General features: G+C 33.1%; 1 protein-coding gene across 1 annotated transcript in view; it reads left to right on the plus strand.

Moving 5' to 3' along the window:
- Positions 1-1,263: 1,263 nt before the first annotated feature.
- LOC143230053 (delta-sarcoglycan-like) overlaps positions 1,264-22,631 on the plus strand; it is a 121,508-nt gene continuing 100,140 nt past the window's right edge. The window contains exon 1 of the mRNA XM_076463049.1: positions 1,264-1,652. Within this exon, the coding sequence (XP_076319164.1) occupies positions 1,609-1,652 (44 nt within the window). The 5' untranslated portion in view covers positions 1,264-1,608. The remainder of the gene's footprint in view (positions 1,653-22,631) is intronic.

Here is a 22,631-nt window from a genome sequence, read left to right on the forward strand (position 1 = left end):
AATCAGCTCTAGTGTCAAATACTGAAGAGATCAGAATATGTAAACTTAGTAGTAATCAGCTCTAGTGTCAAATACTGAAGAGATCAGAATATGTAAACTTAGTAGTAATCAGCTCTAGTGTCAAATACTGAAGAGATCAGAATATGTAAACTTAGTAGTAATCAGCTCTAGTGTCAAATACTGAAGAGATCAGAATATGTAAACTTAGTAGTAATCAGCTCTAGTGTCAAATACTGAAGAGATCAGAATATGTAAACTTAGTAGTAATCAGCTCTAGTGTCAAATACTGAAGAGATCAGAATATGTAAACTTAGTAGTAATCAGCTCTAGTGTCAAATACTGAAGAGATCAGAATATGTAAACTTAGTAGTAATCAGCTCTAGTGTCAAATACTGAAGAGATCAGAATATGTAAACTTAGTAGTAATCAGCTCTAGTGTCAAATACTGAAGAGATCAGAATATGTAAACTTAGTAGTAATCAGCTCTAGTGTCAAATACTGAAGAGATCAGAATATGTAAACTTAGTAGTAATCAGCTCTAGTGTCAAATACTGAAGAGATCAGAATATGTAAACTTAGTAGTAATCAGCTCTAGTGTCAAATACTGAAGAGATCAGAATATGTAAACTTAATAGTAGTAATCAGCTCTAGTGTCAAATCCTGCATAGATTAGGATATATGAAATTAATAATGGTAATCAGCTGTACCATCAGATCTGAAACAAAAGCTGGTTTTCCATATAATCGTTTCTTTATAAAATATTATAACCTTGCTGAAACATTAGACAAGATATATTAAACAGAAACTTGGAATTTGTGTAATTTTTATTACACACATTAAGCAACATATCTAATATAACGTTTAGCAGATTTAAGAAAGGTAATCACCAACTGTAACGATGTTTTCTATTAGATCCATGGAGATTAGACAAGAATTGTGTTTTATCGTTCTCAGTGTGTGTGTGTGTGTTTGATCAAAAATAAATAATATATTCGTGACTATGAGCAGTAACATTTTTTTGCTTTGCTTTTACTTAATCTTGGGAAATATTTGGGATTGTATTGCCTCACTAAGAACAGAGATTTATAATTCGTCTTGTACAGCGAGGTAATTCGCATTTGTCGTTGTGGTAATTAAATCTACCATACATAATATGAAGTAATGTTTAACATTCTGCACGGGAGAATGGCACCTAGAACGACCATATGATTGCAGCGCCCCCTATTAACTTATGTGACAGTTGAAAGTTGGCCCGCGTGTCGTATCTGCCAGTTCCATGATTTGACTGGCTTACGTGTTGTTTGGTGGCTGTCGCCTCATGTAGTTAAGATTATAGTGTAGTCTTGGTCGAAAGGAGGGAATCGACAGATCATAAACGCCGACACTCGAGTTATATGAACGTTCAGAGTTGCTCACAATTTGCAGGTGTAGAGACAAACTAGTAAAGAGAATTTCTGCTAATTTTGGGTCCTCTTTCTCGCTCGATGGCGACGGGGTAATCGTCTTCATTATTCCGTGCTTCGGTAGCCTTTGGGCCCGATAAGAGATCTCTGATCAGCTAGTAAACTCAGAGTTACATCTTTTTCGTTTAATCGTCGAACTTGGAGAATGGATGCTTCGAAAGACAGAGCCGCGACGGAACTATTGAGAAGGTAAGTTGGAAATCTCACTCAATAACGTTGGTAATAAAAGAACCTAGGAGGTAAAGTCCTTCTTACTTTATAACGTTGGTAATAAAAGAACCTAGGAGGTGAAGTCCTTCTTACTTTATAACGTTGGTAATAAAAGAACCTAGGAGGTGAAGTCCTTCTTACTTTATAACGTTGGTAATAAAAGAACCTAGGAAGTGAAGTCCTTCTTACTTTATAACGTTGGTAATAAAAGAACCTAGGAGGTGAAGTCCTTAATTTATAAGGTTGGTAATAAAAGAACCTAGGAGGTGAAGTCCTTTTTACTTTATAACGTTGGTAATAAAAGAACCTAGGAAGTGAAGTCCTTCTTACTTTATAACGTTGGTAATAAAAGAACCTAGGAAGTGAAGTCCTTCTTACTTTATAACGTTGGTAATAAAAGAACCTAGGAGGTGAAGTCCTTCTTACTTTATAACGTTGGTAATAAAAGAACCTAGGAAGTGAAGTCCTTCTTACTTTATAACGTTGGTAATAAAAGAACCTAGGAGGTGAAGTCCTTGCTTTATAACGTTGGTAATAAAAGAACCTAGGAGGTGAAGTCCTTCTTACTTTATAACGTTGGTAATAAAAGAACCTAGGAGGTGAAGTCCTTCTTACTTTATAACGTTGGTAATAAAAGAACCTAGGAGGTAAAGTCCTTCTTACTTTATAACGTTGGTAATAAAAGAACCTAGGAGGTAAAGTCCTTCTTACTTTATAACGTTTGTAATAAAAGAACCTAGGAGGTGAAGTCCTTCTTACTTTATAACGTTGATAATAAAAGAACCTAGGAGGTAAAGCCCTTCTTACTTTATAACGTTGATAATAAAAGAACCTAGGAGGTGAAGTCCTTCTTTATAATTTTACCAAGAGAAAAAATCAGGTTATCAAAGTAACGTAAGAGAATGGGGTCACGGTGAAAAACCAAAGGCTGTGGAATGAATAAATGCCTACTAAATCAGTTAAACGTATGAGAATGTTATTTAATAATAATTTGTCGATATGCAGCACATGTTTCACATGTTATTTGAAGTTTAGCACAAGGTTACACAATCAGCTGGTCACCAGGAGTATCGAAACCCGATTTCTAGCATTGTAAGTTTGTAGACATACTGCTGAGCCAACTTGGAGAAGGACATAGCTGGATGTATCTCAATATGATGTACCTTTTTAACTGCTCTGCAGTTCGCTTCTGATTGTACATTCTATTGACATATAATAGATTATTTATATAGTTATATATAAGACGTTTCACATGCAGCTTATTGAAGAGAGATACAATTGCAATCGCTCAGGTCATTCTACAGAAAATATTTATATATGTAGATGTAATATAATAACCCTATAAGGGTTAGTTACTCAAAACATATAAATATATGTAAAACTGGTAACGTGTATAACCCTCTAAAAGTTTGTTACTTAGAACATATTAATATATGTACACCGTAAGAATTGTATTATGTGTAAACCTCTAAGGGATAGTTATTCAGAAACGTTTCCATATGAGAAACATAACAACCATAATGTTTATGACCCCATAAGGGTTAGTTACTCATAAATATTAATATAAGTCGAACGTAACAGCTGTAAGGTGTATAATCCTATAAGGGTTAGTTACTCAAGAAATATTAATATATGGAGAACTCTACAACTTTGGTATGTTTAACATGTAAGGGTTAGTTCCTTCCAAATGTTTGGTATGTTTAACATGTAAGGGTTAGTTCCTTTGAAATGTTGTGTCTAATAGTGTTGACATGAGGGTTAATTCCTTAATTAAAAAAATTAATTTTTCTTTAACTTGCTACATTCAATTGGAAGTAATAGTAATTTATTTAGGTCCATAACATCTAATTTATTACAACAATAACATTACGCAGTCCATAAGTGTTACTTTTCTTTGTACAAATATTTTGAAGATAACAATAATAATTTATCTAAGCTTATGGTTATTAGTTCTTTAACAAAAATATGGCTTATGGAAGTTAAAAAGTATGCCTAGTTAGCTACATTTAGTTGATTATGTAGTAGTTGTTTTAGAACATACAACTGTAATATCTTGAAGTGTATAAGTTATGAATACCTATATAGGTTTGTATAGGCTATATTTCACAAATCGCACCAAACAGGCTCGCCCTTTCAGCCGTGAGGGCGTTATAATGTGACGGTCAATCCCACTATTCGTTGGTAAAAGAGCAGCTCAAGAGTTGACGGTAAGTGGTGATGACTAGCTGCCTTCCCTCTAGTCTTACACTGCTAAATTAAGGATGGCTAGTGCAAATAGCCTTCGAGTAGCTTTGCGCGAAATTCAGAAACCAACCAAACCAAACCATGCAATATTTCACAGGAACAAAACCTGAATTGTGAACCTTGTAAAACTAATAAAGAGGTTGAGTAAGTTGTATTTAAACTGTTTTGGAGCCTTGCCACGTCGTTACAGTCGATGTCACATTGGTAGTCATGCTCCGTTTGATGACCATGCGTCTTGATGATAGCCCTGTAATCTAGTGTCCATTAAAAAGGACGAATCCTTAGAGCTGTTATGTGCTAAACGCCCATCCTTCCTCATTGCTTTCCATAAACTTGGTACTAAGCGAAGTAAACGGTTTAGAAACAAACGCCTGTTTCAACGGACGAATAGCAAAGAAATCCATAGGTGGCTTTACAGTCATTTACTACTATTATTAAGGAGGGTAATACTTAACAGCAGGTATCGCATATATAGTAATAGTACACTAGGTCGTTAATCTTTACGGTATAACAGGTCAAAGATTTCTGAAACAGTAAAGGTTTTCATCTACCACCTACTTACCTACCTTATCACGTCAACAGGGCTTGCGCCTATACGGCTCGGACAATCGCTAAAAGATTTCTCTAGCTTACTTCGCTGGTCTGTGGGTATCTGCTTTTGATAAACCTCTAAATACAAACAGATTTTTTATAAATGGTAAATATATCTTGCAAGTACTTAAATATTTTTTCAACCCTATTCAACCCAATAGATGGCGCTAAATATCGATGGTTTTATTTTGTGTGTGTGTGTGTGTGTCTTTTCTTTATAGCAAATCCACATCGGGCTATCTGCTCAGCCCACCGAGGGGAATTGAACCCCTGATTTTAGCGTTGTAAATCCGGAGACATACCGCTGTACTTGCGGGGGGCTTTGTTTGTGTTGGAATTTCGCACAAAGCTACTCGAGTGCTATCTGTGCTAGCCGTCCCTAATTTAGCAGTCTAAGACTAGAGGGAAGGCAGCTAGTCATCACCACTCACCGCCAACTCTTGGGCTACTTTTTTAGCAACAAATAGTGGGATTGACCGCCACATTATAACGCCACCACGGCTGAAAGGGCGAGCATGTTTAGTGCAACCGAGATTCGAACCCGCTACCCTCGGATTACAAGTCGAACGCCTTAACCCACTTGGCCATGCCGGGCCAAATATCGATGGATAGATAGACGATAGTTTATGAAGGTAAAATATGTACTTTTTACAGGAATGACGTGAAAAGTAAATAAATAAGAGTATTAACAAAATGAGTTTTAAAATGAAGTAAAACCACAATGAGAGATGTATAAAATCTAATACCCACTTTCGCAGCTTTATACACCTATCTGCAGGCCAAAGTAAAAAATAAACTTTATGGCTCTACTAGAAGCTTAAAGATGTTGTGTCCATTCCATGGACATATAAAAACTGAACAAATAAATAGGAAACGAATCAATTTTTTTAATAGAGTTGTAATAAAATACATACTGCGTTAAAAAGTACACAAACAAGTAAAATAAATGGAGTTTAAAGAACTTTCACTTACTGCTGTGTTTAAACATTGTTATCCATCTAGCTGTGTGTGTTTTCTAATAGCAAAACCACATCGGCCAATCTGCTGAGTCCATCGACGGGAATCGAAGCGCTGATTTTAGTGTTATAAATGCGTAGACTTACTGTTTTACCAGCGGTGGATTCCGTGTGATTACCTGCAGTAGTTTGTATTTACCAACCAGGATAAAGAGACGTGAAAGAGAGCCAATTTATTTGGCTGTAACAAACCAGTCGTTTCAGAAATGTTTATTTGATTTTTATGGATTTCAGAGCTCTAGATTAATATTTTCTTTATAAAAATCGTTTATACAGAATGTAATAAAAGAAATTAGCCTGAGACTATAAGTTTAGTAACTACTAATGGGTATATTATGTCTGTCTGAGTTTAAAAGTATGCCGAAAAGAAATTGATATGCGTCTGTAAGTCTGGCTTGTTTAAAATTTCGTGCAAAGCTACATGAGGGTTGTTTATGCGCTAATTGTACCTAATTTAGCAGTTAAATACCACATATAAAGCAATTAGTCATCACCGCCAACTCTAGAACTAATTTTTTACCAATCTATAGTAGGTTTGATCGCACATAATAACGCCCCCTGGCTGAAAGGAGGAGAATATTTTGATGGAATGAGTGTTGGAACCCGCGATCCTCAGACTGCAAGACGAACACCATAACAACTAATCCGAGGGTCGGTCGCAGGTTCGAATCCTCTTTGCACCAAACATGTAGGCTCTTTAAGCCGTGGGAGCGTTATAATGGGACGGTCAAATCCACTATTCGTTGGTAAAAAGAGTAGTCCAAGGGTAGGCGATGGGTGGGAATGACCAGCTGCCTTCCCTCTGGTCTTACACTGCGAAATTTCGCGCGAAGCTACACGAGGGCTATCTGCGCTAGCCGTCCCTAATTTAGAACTGCAAGACTAAAGGGAAGGCAACTAGTTATCACCACCCACCGCCAACTCTTGGGCTACTCTTTTACCAAGGAATAGTGGGATTGACTGCACATTATAACGCTCCCACAGCAGAAAGGGCGAGCATGTTTGGTGTAATAGGATTTCGAACTTGCAACCCTCAGATTACGAGTCGAACGCCTTAACCCACCTATCCATGTCGGGCCAGGAGTGGAGAACTCTAGATTTGTAAGCTACTAAAGGCAATATGCCTTAAGAATTCCTATTGTGAAAATGTTTGTATTTAGAAGGTAGAAAAGTAAACTCTTTGTGCATATAACAATATTGTGTTTTGTTAAATATGTTTAAACAAACTTAACAAAAGTAATATGTCGGATTTTATAAGTCTGTTTTTCTTTGAAAACCTCTGTTTACCGAATCTGATAAAAATAATATGATACGAGAATTATTGTTTTTTCAGTTGTTCCGTACAAATGTATGTATATTAACCGAACAAAATAAATGTACAACGGGCCTACTATTTGAAATAAAAAATCCGTAAGCTGCTTATGCATTTTTTTAAAGATTCATCTCTATTTTACTATCTCAGATTCCAAACAATAGAGGTGTAAAAGTAGCATTTTAGGTCAATCTCTTGTCTATTACGAGCCTCTACACAAGTGGCTTTTCATAAATACCAGTTTCTTAGTCAGACTAGACGATCAGAAGCAGAGTGTCTTTTTGTTTTTTTTTAATCGTGCTTTCATTCCAGCTCGTATACTGGCGGGCCATAAGAAAGTTACGCCCTCTTTCAGTCATGAGAGAACTTCAATAATTTATAATGGCTCAGTAAGAGAAATAAATGAGAAAGGAGTTCCTCACAATATAAATGACAAAGTAGAGCGCGGGATGCTAAAGTATAGGTAACATAGGATGGAGTTACCAGAGTCTTGAGATGGAAGGATAAATGCAAAGTGGTAAGTCTACCATGGTGGCCAACTTTATGGTCAGGATCCTCCTTCAAAAAAGTAGAATTTGAAAAGTTGTTTAGTAGGAGGCAGAAATTAATAATATAATGTAGTAATTAATAATATAATGTAGTAATTAATAATATAATGTAGTAATTTATATTATAATGTAGTAATTAATAATATCGTGTAGTAATTAATAATATAATGTTATAACTAACAGTATCGTTTAGTAATTAATAATATCATGTTATAACTAATAGTATCGTTTAGTAATTAATAATATCATGTAGTAATTAATAATATAATGTAGTAATTAATAATATCATGTAGTAATTAATAATATAATGTTATAACTAACAGTATCGTTTATCATGTTATAACTAATAGTATCGTTTAGTAATTAATAATATCATGTAGTAATTAATAATATAATGTAGTAATTTATAATATCGTGTAGTAATTAATAATATAATGTTATAACTAACAGTGTCGTTTAGTAATTAATAATATCATGTTATAACTAATAGTATCGTTTAGTAATTAATAATATCATGTAGTAATTAATAATATAATGTAGTAATTAATAATATCATGTAGTAATTAATAATATCATGTAGTAATTAATAATATAATGTAGTAATTAATAATATCATGTAGTAATTAATAATATAATGTTATAACTAACAGTATCGTTTATCATGTTATAACTAATAGTATCGTTTAGTAATTAATAATATCATGTAGTAATTAATAATATAATGTAGTAATTAATAATATAATGTTATAACTAACAGTGTCGTCTAGTAATTAATAATATCATGTTATAACTAATAGTATCGTTTAGTAATTAATAATATCATGTAGTAATTTATAATATAATGTAGTAACTAATAATATCATGTAGTAATTTCAGAAAAGGATGTTTTACAGGAAAAATATACAGTTTGATAAAACAAACGCGACTACAGAGATCATTTGGGGGACTGGGTAATATAAAATGAAAACCTATGCAAAGTGATGAGAAGCCTGATGACTGTAATAGGAGAATGGAACACAACCGTATGTTACTATGTCAGATAGAGTGGTATATAAAATTCATAACTGAAGAGAAAAAAGTGGACTATCCAAACCATTGGAGATATTCAAGAAAACACGTAAATTTTCTATGGTAGAGTAGAAATTTGGATCTTTCACGTTGAGATGATTACCAGGAAATGAGAGTCAGATATTTCACTGTGTCAGATAACAAGATAGGAGCTTTGTCTCTAATATCATGAAATACGAAGAGGTTTTGAAAGGCAGATATTTAGGATGTGGGCTACTAAAGAATATAACAGGTATTTGGGTAGCATTAAAATTAATAAGCCAGTAATGGCACCAGACAAAAAAACTGATTTATTGCAATATTAAATATTTTGTGAAGTATATGTTTGTGTTGTCTTATAGCAAAGTCGGAGTTAACTCTTGTGTTCACTGAGGGGAATCGAACGTTTTTATTTTAGCATCGTAAATCCCAAAAAGAGAATTTTGTTAAGAGAACTATGGTTCAAGAAGGAGCCACCAAAGCAGTATCATCAGCATATTGGATAAAAAAATTTGAGTATGACGTATCCAATACACGTAGAGTTTGGAAAGAGGAAAGAGTAACGAGTCCTGTACTCCGGAGTACATAGTGGATTAACATTCTTGAAGATCTCAGCGCCATGACGGACAAGGAATGAGTGAATCAGTAGGACATGTGATAATGGAAAAGATATTCCAAACTGACTCAAACCATCTTTTGAAATTAATTCGCATCAAACAGTAGGGTTTGTTGGTATAAAAGTGGTTAAAAAAATGTCAATCAAGGGCAGAAGTAAGAGGATAGAAACCGGTACAGTTAAACAACAAAAGGTGACAGCCGAAGATAAGACGCATAAACGGCATATAAGAATCCGTTCAAGAATCATGTTTAAAAACTACAATGGTTGAATGGATAATAGCTGCAGACGAAGATATGGAGACGCCATACAAGAATATATTTAAAGGACTTGCTGGAAATACAAGTAAAATCTGAAAGGGCAATAGCTGAAGATGAAGATTTGGAGACTTCGTACCAGAATTTATCTAAAATATTGCTGGTGAAGATGATTGGACAGCTGATGGAGATAGATATACAGAGACGCTGAACAAAAATGTATTTAAGAATCTCATTGAAAATATTAGTAAATCTCATTAGACAGTAGTTCCAGATGAATATAAGGAGATGCCATACAAAAATACATGTAAATGTATTGCTTAAAATATTAGTAAAGATGATTGGACAGCAGTTGGAGGTGAAAATATGGAGACGCTATAGAAGAATACGCCTAAAATGCTTGCTGTAAATAGTAGTAAAGGTAATATAACATTAGCTGGAAACGAGAATATTGAGACGATATACAATAATACCTTTAAATGTACTGCTGAAAATAATAGAAAATCTGACTGGAGGATAGTTAGATGTGAAGACGCATTACAAGGATGCATTTAAAAGTCATGCTAAAAATACTAGTAGGGTTAAATTGACAATATTTTTATATGAAGTTACATTAAAAACACATAGAAGAATACATTTAAACATTTTGCTTAATATACTACAAGGGTTTAAGAGACAGTAGTCTCAGGTGAAGTTGGGGATATGGCTTAGCTAGCAGATGCTATACAAGAATATAATTAAGGGTCTTGCTGAAAATAATAGTAAATCTGATTAGAAAATAATTAGAGTTGAAGTTGTAGAGATGCTTTACGATACTTTTAAAAATATTGCAAATATACTAGTAGATCTGAACTGACAATACTTTTAAATAAAGATAAATGAAAAGCCATACAAAAATACATAAAAACTTCGTGTTGAAAATACTATTAAAGGTTATTGGATAATACTCGCAGATGAAGATATGGCGAAGCTGTTCAAGGATATATGTAAAAGTGTTGAAGAAAATACTAGAAAAACTAATTGGACAATAGTTGGAGATGAGATTATTGAAACACCAATTAACAATAGATATAAAAGTCTTGATGAAAATACTAGAAAAGCTAATTGGACAATAGTTGGAAATTAGAATATTGAAACACAAATCGAAAATAGATGTAAAAGTCATAATGAAAATACTATCGAGTCTGGTTGGTTGATAGTTGAAAATAAAGAAACTGTGACGTCATACCAAAACCCTTTTAAAGTATTGCAGAAAATACTAGTAAATCTGATTGAAAAATAGTCAAATATGAAGATATGTAAAGAGTACTTTTAAAAGTTTCACCAAGAAAACTAATAGGACTAAATGGACAATACTTTAGATGAAAATGTGTGAAAACTCAATACAAGAACACATTTGAACGTCTTACCTAAAATATTATTAAGTTTTAATGTCCTACAGATTAAACTGAAGATATGGAGACATCATACAAGAATATCTTCAAAAGTCTTGTTGATAATACTAATAAAAATAATTGAGGAATAGTTAGAGATGAAGATATGAATACGCCATATAAGAATACATTTAAATATATTGCTGAAAATACTTGTAACTCTAACAAAGAATTGATAAAGACAAAAATGTGGAGATACGTTACAAGAATATATTTATAAGGCTTGATAAAAATACTTGCACGACTGAACTGACTATAGGTTTTTATGAAGATATCTGAAAAAAACCATAAAATAACACATGTAAGCTTAATGACAAAATTACTATTAGAGTTTCAAGCACAATAGTCTGAAATGACAATAGGAAGATAACATTCAAAAGAACCTTTAAAAAGTCTCGCTAAAAACTACTAATGTTGAATGAACAACAGTCGGAAATGAAGACAGGGAAACAACATTCAAAAGAACCTTTAAAACGTCTCGCTAAAAACACTACTAATGTTGAATGGACAGCAGTCTGAAATGAAGATAGGGAGACAACATTCAAAAGAACCATTAAAAAACTCCTTACAAACACTAGTAATGTTGAATGGACAGTAATCTGAAATGAAGACAGGAAGACAACATTCAAAAGAACCTTTAAAAAGTCTCACTACAAACAGTACTAATGTTGAATGGACAGCAGTAGTCTGAAATGAAGACAGGGAGACAACATTCAAAAGAACATTTAAAAAGTCTCACTACAAACACTACTAATGTTGAGTGGACAACAGTCTGAAATGAAGACAGGGAGACAACATTCAAAAGAACATTTAAAAAGTCTCACTACAAACACTACTAATGTTGAGTGGACAACAGTCTGAAATGAAGACAGGGAGACAACATTCAAAAGAACATTTAAAAAGTCTCACTACAAACAGTACTAATGTTGAGTGGACAACAGTCTGAAATGAAGACAGGGAGACAACATTCAAAAGAACATTTAAAAAGTCTCACTACAAACAGTACTAATGTTGAGTGGACAACAGTCTGAAATGAAGACAGGGAGACAACATTCAAAAGAACATTTAAAAGTCTCACTAGAAACAGTACTAATGTTGAGTGGACAACAGTCTGAAATGAAGACAGGGAGACAACATTCAAAAGAACATTTAAAAAGTCTCACTACAAACACTACTAATGTTGAGTGGACAACAGTCTGAAATGAAGACAGGGAGACAACATTCAAAAGAACATTTAAAAAGTCTCACTACAAACACTACTAATGTTGAGTGGACAACAGTCTGAAATGAAGACAGGGAGACAACATTCAAAAGAACATTTAAAAAGTCTCACTACAAATACTACTAATGTTGAGTGGACAACAGTCTGAAATGAAGACAGGGAGACACCATTCAAAAGAACATTTAAAAGTCTCACTACAAACACTACTAATGTTGAGTGGACAACAGTCTGAAATGAAGACAGGGAGACAACATGCAAAAGAACATTTAAAAAGTCTCACTACAAACACTACTAATGTTGAGTGGACAACAGTCTGAAATGAAGACAGGGAGACAAAATTTAAAAGAACATTTAAAAGGTCTCACTACAAACAGTACTAATGTTGAGTGGACAACAGTCTGAAATGAAGACAGGGAGACAACATTCAAAAGAACATTTAAAAAGTCTCACTACAAACAGTACTAATGTTGAGTGGACAACAGTCTGAAATGAAGACAGGGAGACAACATTCAAAAGAACATTTAAAAGTCTCACTACAAACAGTACTAATGTTGAGTGGACAACAGTCTGAAATGAAGACAGGGAGACAACATTTAAAAGAACATTTAAAAAGTCTCACTACAAACACTACTAATGTTGAGTGGACAACAGTCTGAAATGAAGACAGGGAGACAACATTCAAAAGAACATTTAAAAAGTCTCACTACAAACACTACTAATGTTGAGTGGACAGTATTTGAAGATGAAGTATCGTCATACGATAATGGATTTAATAGTGATGCTGATAATATTTGTAAATTTTATTCGACAAAATTCAGACATGAGGTTATGTAAATACCATAGAAGAATTCTTTTAAATGTTTCAATAAAACTAGCCAGTTGAATAAACGGTATTTTGAGATGAAGATATGGAGACACAGTAGAAGAATACATTTGAAAGTCTTGCTGTATGTTCTAGTTGAGGTGATTGGACAATAGATGAAAACTAAGTTATGTAAACACCATACAAGAATACCTGTAGAAGTATTTGAAAATAAAATTTAATTTCACTGAAAAATAGTTGGAGGTGAAAATATTAAGATACCATCAATACAAGAATAGCTTTGCAAGTCTTGTTAAAAATATTACTTGTCATGAATGGACAATATTATATTGCTTTTCTCTTATTTCTGATAGCATTCTATCAAAGAATATGATGTTGACTCCCAGTATTTCTGAGGGAATTTTCTTTCGGTAATACTATGTTGTCTTCCTATACATTTGATAAAATGTGTTCATCGGTAATGTGATATTAATTGTTTGTATTATCTGATAGAATTCTGCTTCGGTAATATGATGTTGTCTTCCTGCACTTCTGATAAAATGTGTTCATCGATAATATGATGTTAATTGTTTCTATTATCTGATAGAATTCTGCTTCGGTAATATGATGTTGTCTTCCTGCACTTCTGATAGAATGTGTTCATCGGTAATGTGATATTAATTGTTTGTATTATCTGATAGAATTCTGCTTCGGTAATATATGCGTTCAAAATGGGGTAAAGTTTGGACGCTTCTTTGTAAATTTTAGATTCCAAATCAGGATCGTGTAAGTAAAAGCAGGAATGATATAGAAACGTACTTATAAAGATAAATTAATTTGACTGGTTGTAATTAAGCAAAAAAAAACAAAAAACAATACAGTAAACTAGCAGTGCTTCGCCCAACGCGGGAATCGAAACCCGATTTAGAGCAACGGGATTCCTCAAACATACTGCTGTGCCACTACACGTTACAGTGGAATTACTACTTGTAAAATTACAAGAGTAATCTTATAGTTATTGTGTTCTTGTAATGTTTCAGTTATCGTGTTCTTGCAATGTTTTAGTTATCGTGTTCTTGCAATGTTTTAGTTATCGTGTTCTTGTAATGTTTTAGTTATCGTGTTTTTTGAGAATTTGACAAAAGTAATATGTCCGGGTTTATAAGTTATTAACTTAATATGTTTAGGTGTATAATGGGTTGTTTTTTGCAGTTGTTTTTTTTAAAAAAATAACACGTCGAATTATCAACTCAAATGTATTAATGTCTGTAGGACGTAACTTGTCAGATGAATAGTGGATTTAGAAGCTAAAACGGATATACAACTTTTGTCAATAAGGGTTATGGAAATCTTGTCGTGGCAGCCAGTTGGTACCATATATAACATTCTAAATATGCATTTTCAGCGAGGTAGTGACTAGCAATGAATATGTATCAGATAGACATGTTGTTTACATTGCTCTCTTAAGCATATCAGACGTTGATTGGAATAGTTTCTTTGCATACGTTTCACATGTAACATCAATAGCTATTATTTGTTTGAGATACAACTGTTCATATGACTGAAATTTTTATTCTGTGAGTATACCACCCATCTTCCATGGTTGAGTGTTAATCAACATATCACCCAAACAGTTACGTGTTATCAAACGTGTGTACAAACATAATGATTACACAAGTGACAAACATCAACGCGTTCAGTCATTTTTGTTGTTATATAATATGTCTATAGTCTTATGACCTGTTGTAAATGTGTACATTTATTTTGCCTGTTGAGTTCTTTGTCACTTATTTTACACTTCTATGTGACCTGTCTACACTTTATAATTTTACATTTCTGGGTACTCGGTATACACTTTATAATTTACACTTCTGTGTAATCTGTGTACACTTTATAATTTTACATTTCTGGATAATCTGTATTCACTTTATAATTTAACACTTCTGTGTAATCTGTGTACACTTTATAATTTTACATTTCTGGATAATCTGCATTCACTTTATAATTTAACACTTCTGTGTAATCTGTCTACACTTTAGAGCTTTAGATTTCTGTGTAATCTGTATACACTTTATAATTTTACATTTCTGGATAATCTATATTCACTTTATAATTTTACATTTCTGGATAATCTGTCTACACTTTATAATTTAACATTTTTGTGTAATTTGTCTACACTTTATAATATTACACTTCTGTGTAATCTGTATACATTTTATAATTTTAAATTTCTGTATAATCTGTTTTCACTTTATAATTTTACATTTCTGTGTAATCTGTCTACACTTTATAATATTACACTTTTGTGTGATCTGTATACATTTTATAATTTTAAATTTCTGTATAATCTGTTTTCACTTTATAATTTTACATTTCTGTGTAATCTGTCTACACTTTATAATTTAACATTTTTGTGTAATCTGTCTACACTTTATAATATTACACTTCTGTGTAATCTGTATACACTTTATAATATTACACTTTTGTGTAATCTGTATACACTTTATAATTTTAAATTTCTGTATAATCTGTCTACACTTTATAATATTACACTTCTGTGTAATCTGTATACACTTTATAATATTACACTTTTGTGTAATCTGTATACACTTTATAATTTTAAATTTCTGTATAATCTGTTTTCACTTTATAATTTTACATTTCTGTGTAATCTGTTTTCACTTTATAATTTTACATTTCTGTGTAATCTGTTTTCACTTTATAATTTTACATTTCTGTGTAATCTGTTTTCACTTTATAATTTTACATTTCTGTGTAATCTGTCTACACTTTATAATATTACACTTCTGTGTAATCTGTATACACTTTATAATATTACACTTTTGTGTAATCTGTATACACTTTATAATTTTAAATTTCTGTATAATCTGTTTTCACTTTATAATTTTACATTTCTGTGTAATCTGTTTTCACTTTATAATTTTACATTTCTGTGTAATCTGTTTTCACTTTATAATTTTACATTTCTGTGTAATCTGTTTTCACTTTATAATTTTACATTTCTGTGTAATCTGTCTACACTTTATAACATTACACTTTTGTGTGATCTATCTGCACTTCATAATTTTATACTTCTATGTAATCTGTCTAAACTTTCTGAGTAGTCTGTATTCACTTTATAATTTTACATTTCTGTGTAAACTGTCTACACTTTATAATTTAACATTTTTGTGTAATCTGTCTACACTTTATAATATTACACTTCTGTGTAATCTGTATACACTTTATAATTTTAAATTTCTGTATAATCTGTTTTCACTTTATAATTTTACATTTCTGTGTAATCTGTTTTCACTTTATAATTTTACATTTCTGTGTAATCTGTTTTCACTTTATAATTTTACATTTCTGTGTAATTTGTTTTCACTTTATAATTTTACATTTCTGTGTAATCTGTTTTCACTTTATAATTTTACATTTCTGTGTAATCTGTCTACACTTTATAACATTACACTTTTGTGTGATCTATCTGCACTTCATAATTTTATACTTCTATGTAATCTGTCTAAACTTTCTGAGTAGTCTGTATTCACTCTATAATTTTACATTTCTGTGTAAACTGTGTACAATTTATATTTTTACATTTTTGTGTAACATGTATATGCGTTATATTTTTACTCTGATGTGTAATCTGTTTTTCAGATTAGTGATTCAACATTTGAATCAACACTCTTGATTCCACAGAACTGTAAACATTTCGTGAGCACTTACTTTCGTATGGTAACTCTCTTGTTTGTATATTGTCGTATATTTCGTGTTTTAAGAGTGTCAATCTATTTATTGTAATTATAAAGAAAATTTAAATAATCCTTAAATAATTAATAAAAATTTAAAACTAAACAACGATTTTCTAAGCGCAATGACACGGTAATAATAAAGGAATGAATTGTGAAACATAGAGTGGTTTTTATTTTCACCAGTTCTGTATTTACAGAGTTTCACGGAGTAGCGTCTGTTAATTACATCATATAATGAGTGGACTTATTAAAATACATAAATTCTTTAATCTATATATTTCGGTAAGAGCTTTGTCTCACCATTGCCAGAATCTAACAGAGAATAATTGTGACATTTCTATCATTAGTTTTACTGGGTATCTAAAAGTTTTGTGCAGTTTATATACTTGAAATAAATTATTATAAGTACCGTTCATAAATATATAAACATTTTCAAGTGACATAGAACAACATCTAATTCCGTTTATATATCTGAAAGACAAGTGCTTCTTCGGTTACTAATATCTATGTATAACGTATAATAATTCTGGGATATTGATGGATTTGATGTTTGAAAACAAAGGTGTTTTTATAACAATCATCAGACATGTACAAAAAATGTATTTTATCACAGCTAATGTTTTATATTTTCATTGCTAAAAATAAAATGTCTCCATGTTTTTGACTTGCATATTTCACAACCACATTCACCCACTGCTGTTTCGTATTCTGGTTCGAACAATTTTTCACAACTTGTTCATGATGACGAGAAACCCACTTGAAGTTATAATGTGTTCTCAAGACGGCTGGTATAGATATTAACATTTTAGTTAATACAAAGTACAGAACCACGTTTCAACCTTCCTAAGTCATCTTTAGGTTAGCAAAGGGAGTTTTCAACTGACTGTTGACGGGCTTCGCTTCTTCTTTGTGGATATTTGGGTATGTTTAATTTTTGAATATTCAGGAGGGTCAGGTTTACAAGACCTCTTCCTCCATTCCTAACTAATACGAATTTGTTGTTGTTGTAGATTTTGGGCCAGAGTATCCCACAGTACTCCGGCCATTTTCAGGGAAATGTCCATGTATTGTTGTTGTTGTTGTAGATTTTGGGCCAGGGTATCCCACAGTACTCCGGTTCTTTTAGGGAAATGTCCATGTATTGTTGTTGTTGTAGATTTTGGGCCAGAGTATCCCACAGTACTCCGGCCCTTTTAGGGAAATGTCCATGTATTGTTGTTGTTGTAGATTTTGGGCCAGAGTATCCCACAGTACTCCGGCCCTTTTAGGGAAATGTCCATGTATTGTTGTTGTTGTAGATTTTGGGCCAGAGTATCCCACAGTACTCCGGCCCTGTCCATGTATTATCCTGATTTGCCCTTTTTTATCCATTTTTATCTTTTATTTTTTTACTTCTATTCCATTTTTTAATATTTTCTTTTTTTTTAATATACTTATATGTATATATTTTCCCTTTTTCATATATATTTATCGGAAAAGTTAAAATACTGATAATAACAATGAAATACAATAAAAAGAAAGGAAATAAAAAACATAAGAAGTAATTTTTGTTGTTCTCACTTAAGCCACTCACTGGGCTATTTGTAATCTGCGAACCACGGGTATCGAAACCCGGTTTTTAGTGTTGTAAGTCCGCAAACATACCACTGAGCCATAAGGGGCGCATAAAAAATAAAATAAAACAAAACTAGTTTTAAGCGTATAGTGCATGAAAATGACGAAGGAAAAGCTGTGTATATTTTCATATAGCAAAGCCACATCGGGCTGTCTGCTGAGCCCACTGGTGGGATTCGAACCCCTGATTTTAGCTTTGTAAATCCGGAGAACACCGCTATACTAGCGGGGGTAGAAACTAAACGTTGCGACGGGCACGTGTCTTAGCGACGAGAGTACAAACGGGCACGGGATTGTAGGGGGCGTTGCAGTTGGATGTTAGGTTATTAATTAGTATAGGTATAAAGGTGTTCCTTTATACTGGTTTAATTTTGGTTTTAGTTGCTGTGTAAGTAGGGCTTTTTTGACATTGCGTTTGTTTATTTTTGTTTCCCTACTTACTATCTGGGAGTTTTCTGTGGTTATGTTGTGTCTACTTGACTTGCAGTGTTCAAAAACGTGTGAAGGTGACTTATATTTTTTCGTGAATCTAGTTTCCATTTTTCTGCTTGTTTTTCCAATATAGAAGTCGTGGCACTTGTTGCATTGTATTTTATAAATTATATTGGTGTTGTGCTTGTCAGTGTATTTTTTACATTGTATGGACTTTTTTTTAGTATCTGAGTTTTGAATAAATTTATTGTGTACTAGAATGTTGTGTTTTGTTATAAGTTTTTTTCCAAATGTTGATTATTTTATCGCTAATATCAGAAATATATTGTATACAACAATGTAAGGTTTTGTACTTTGTTGTTTCTCGGGATTTATTATTGCTTGTTTGTGGTTCACTGTTGTTGATCTAGGTGTGTATGTGTGTGTGTTTAATTTTTTTCGACAATTTTTGAAGGAAATTTTTGTTGTTGATAAAGTGTTGTTTTATTTTGTTTATTTAATCATTAGTTTTGTGGCTGTGTTTATTTGGTTTATTAATATGTTGAGTGTTTTTTGTTTGATGTACTGAGTGCTAGGGAATCTATGGTCCAGTATGGGTGATTTTTCTATGGATTTCTGTTTCTAATTGTGTTTTGGTTCTTGTCATCTTGAGGTTAAGAAATGTTGTTTGGCTTCCTTTTTTCCCTGTTCCAGGTGAACTTAATGTTGGAGTGCACGGAGTTAATACGGTTGGAAAAACAAGTGGTTGTTCTGTAGATGTGAATCCAACAATTGTATCATCAACATACCTGTACCAGTATAGTGGTGGGTGTAAGGCTGAATTGATCGTTTGAGATTCAATCTGTATCATCACAATGTTGGCTAGATCTGGTGATATGGGAATCCCCATACTTAGGCCATTTATTTGTAGGTAGTTTTGGTCATTAAAACGTAATATAAAAGTTAGTTTTGGTGGTAGTGAATTCTATAAAAGTTAGTTTTGGTGGTAGTGAATTCTGTAAGGTTTGCTAATTGGTTGTTGGGGATTTGTATCAAAGGGTTCAGGTCTTGGATATAATAAAGCTAACTTGCAGGTGTCAGTAGTTTGGACTTCTGTGAATATGTGGATTACATCAAAATTGACCATTAAGGCTTTAACGTTCAGTTGGTCAAGAATAAGGTAAAAGAGCCTTTGAAAAAGGACCGATGTTACATATTTATAAAATGTCCACGATATGTGTTAACAGTGGTTGTAGTTGAATGATTCATAGGTCGACATTATGGGTCGTAGTGGACAATCGGGTGTGTGAGGTTAGGGGATGGTGTGTGTAGTTGAGGTGTACGTGAGAATAAAGGTTTTTTTTACGACTGTGTCGTTTTTTCTTCTTTTGTAGTAGTATTTTATTTAGTTAGTTTCCACGTGTTTATGTTTAAATCTGATAAGGTCTTATTCATGCTAGCCGTCTTGAGATTATATTTCTACAACCTAATTTTCACATTACTGTTTCATATTTTCTCTTGTCCTTTTTCTCGCGGCCAGATCCATTTTCTGTTTTTGAGACATGTAATACCTTTTTTACGTAATCGTATTTAGTAATTACGTAAGTATTATGCAGTACTTATGTTGTCTTATACAGTTAACTCTATTTACCCACAATACCTTACTGCTCAAAATAAAAGAGTAATTACATTACATAAACTAACGACTATTAGCCAACCATTTAACATTTTATTTTAAAATATTCAATAACATAGTTTGTTTTTTTGAATTTCGCGCAAAGCTACAAGAGGGCTATCTGCGCTAGCCGTCCCTAAATTAGCAGTGTAAAACTAGAGGGAGGGCAGCTAGTCATCACCACCAACCGATAACTCTTGGGCTACTCTTTCACCAACGAATAGTGCGATTGACCGCACATAATAACGCCCCCCACGGCTGAAAGAGCGAGCATGTTTGGTGCGACGGGGATTCGAACCCTCGACCCTCATATTACGAATCGAGCGCCTTATTCACCTGGCCATGCCGGGGCTTCAATAATATGGAAAGCTCTATTGTTGGTAAAGCATAAATAACAACCATTTAAGTAAAACTGAATCTATATGCAATTATTAATATGTAGCTAAATTATCAGTATTATAATCTCTTCTCCGTATTAATTTGTTAGTATGAATAATCTCATTTTTAATTCAGCGAATCTTGCCTTCGGTGGAAACAGACTTTATAGGTTTAGAAGAAATGAAGGTCAAATCCCGCTACTCGATCAGAATATAGAAGGAGTTGGCGGTGGGTGATACTGATTAGCTGTATTTCTTCTAGGCTATCAGCCACGATAGCTTTCTTCGCGTAAATGTTAGATCAAAGAAGCAAATTCTATAGGAGCTCATGACACAATATTTTCCGTAGCGATAATCCAGCGGATTTCTTTGTCTTGATAAGTATTGTTTTTTGGAAGTTACCATGCTTCTTTACAGAACTAACATTGAATATAGAAATTCAAGGAATAATACGTCAGGTCTTGACCTTTTTCTACCCCCCCTCCTTTTAAATCCGTCAATCTACATAAACCAGCGTATGTTTTACTTTTTAAATGGAACGTTTCCTTTTGAAAACGGCCCACCCCGCTGGTACAGCGATAAGTCTACGGATTTACATCGCTAAAATCAGGGCTTCGATTCCTCTTTTTGAGCTCAGTAGATAGCCCGATGTGGCTTTGCTGTAAGAAAATACGCACATACAAACACACACCTTTTGAAAACATATATATGTGTGTGTGTATTGCTTTTAGGTGGGAGAGTTGTTTGTTGTTTCTAGGACCAATGTTTTTAGGTGGGAGAGTTGTTTGTTGTTTCTAGGACCAATGTTTTTATGTGGGAGAGTTGTTTGTTGTTTCTAGGACCAATGTTTTTAGGTGGGAGAGTTGTTTGTTGTTTCTAGGACCAATGTTTTAGGTGGGAGAGTTGTTTGTTGTTTCTAGGACCAATGTTTTAGGTAAGAGAGTTGTTTGTTGTTTCTAGGACCAATGTTTTAGGTGGGAGAGTTGTTTGTTGTTTCTAGGACCAATGTTTTAAGGTAAGAGAGTTGTTTGTTGTTTCTAGGACCAATGTTTTTAGGTGGGAGAGTTGTTTGTTGTTTCTAGGACCAATGTTTTTAGGTGGGAGAGTTGTTTGTTGTTTCTAGGACCAATGTTTTTAGGTGGGAGAGTTGTTTGTTGTTTCTAGGACCAATGTTTTTAGGTAAGAGAGTTGTTTGTTGTTTCTAGGACCAATGTTTTAAGGTAAGAGAGTTGTTTGTTGTTTCTAGGACCAATGTTTTTAGGTAAGAGAGTTGTTTGTTGTTTCTAGGACCAATGTTTTTAGGTGGGAGAGTTGTTTGTTGTTTCTAGGACCAATGTTTTTAGGTGGGAGAGTTGTTTGTTGTTTCTAGGACCAATGTTTTAAGGTAAGAGAGTTGTTTGTTGTTTCTAGGACCAATGTTTTAAGGTAAGAGAGTTGTTTGTTGTTTCTAGGACCAATGTTTTAAGGTAAGAGAGTTGTTTGTTGTTTCTAGGACCAATGTTTTTAGGTGGGAGAGTTGTTTGTTGTTTCTAGGACCAATGTTTTTAGGTGGGAGAGTTGTTTGTTGTTTCTAGGACCAATGTTTTTAGGTGGGAGAGTTGTTTGTTGTTTCTAGGACCAATGTTTTAAGGTAAGAGAGTTGTTTGTTGTTTCTAGGACCAATGTTTTAAGGTAAGAGAGTTGTTTGTTGTTTCTAGGACCAATGTTTTAAGGTAAGAGAGTTGTTTGTTGTTTCTAGGACCAATGTTTTTAGGTAAGAGAGTTGTTTGTTGTTTCTAGGACCAATATATTTCGGCAACTGACATATTACTTTTTCTGAAGGTTTGTTTTTTTTTGTTGAATTTTGCTCAAAGTTACAGGAGGGTTATCTGCTTTAGTTATCTGATGTCATATCTTAGAGAGAAGGAAGACTAGTCAACATCACTCATCGCTACTTTTGTCAGGCTAAAGAGGTAACGGGACGCAAACCATAGACCTTACAGTCGACGATTAATAGGAAACGAACTTGTTAAATTTCCTTTCGGAAACGTATGAC

Source organism: Tachypleus tridentatus, chromosome 10, assembly GCF_004210375.1.
Source record: "Tachypleus tridentatus isolate NWPU-2018 chromosome 10, ASM421037v1, whole genome shotgun sequence".
Classification (NCBI taxonomy): domain Eukaryota; kingdom Metazoa; phylum Arthropoda; class Merostomata; order Xiphosura; family Limulidae; genus Tachypleus; species Tachypleus tridentatus.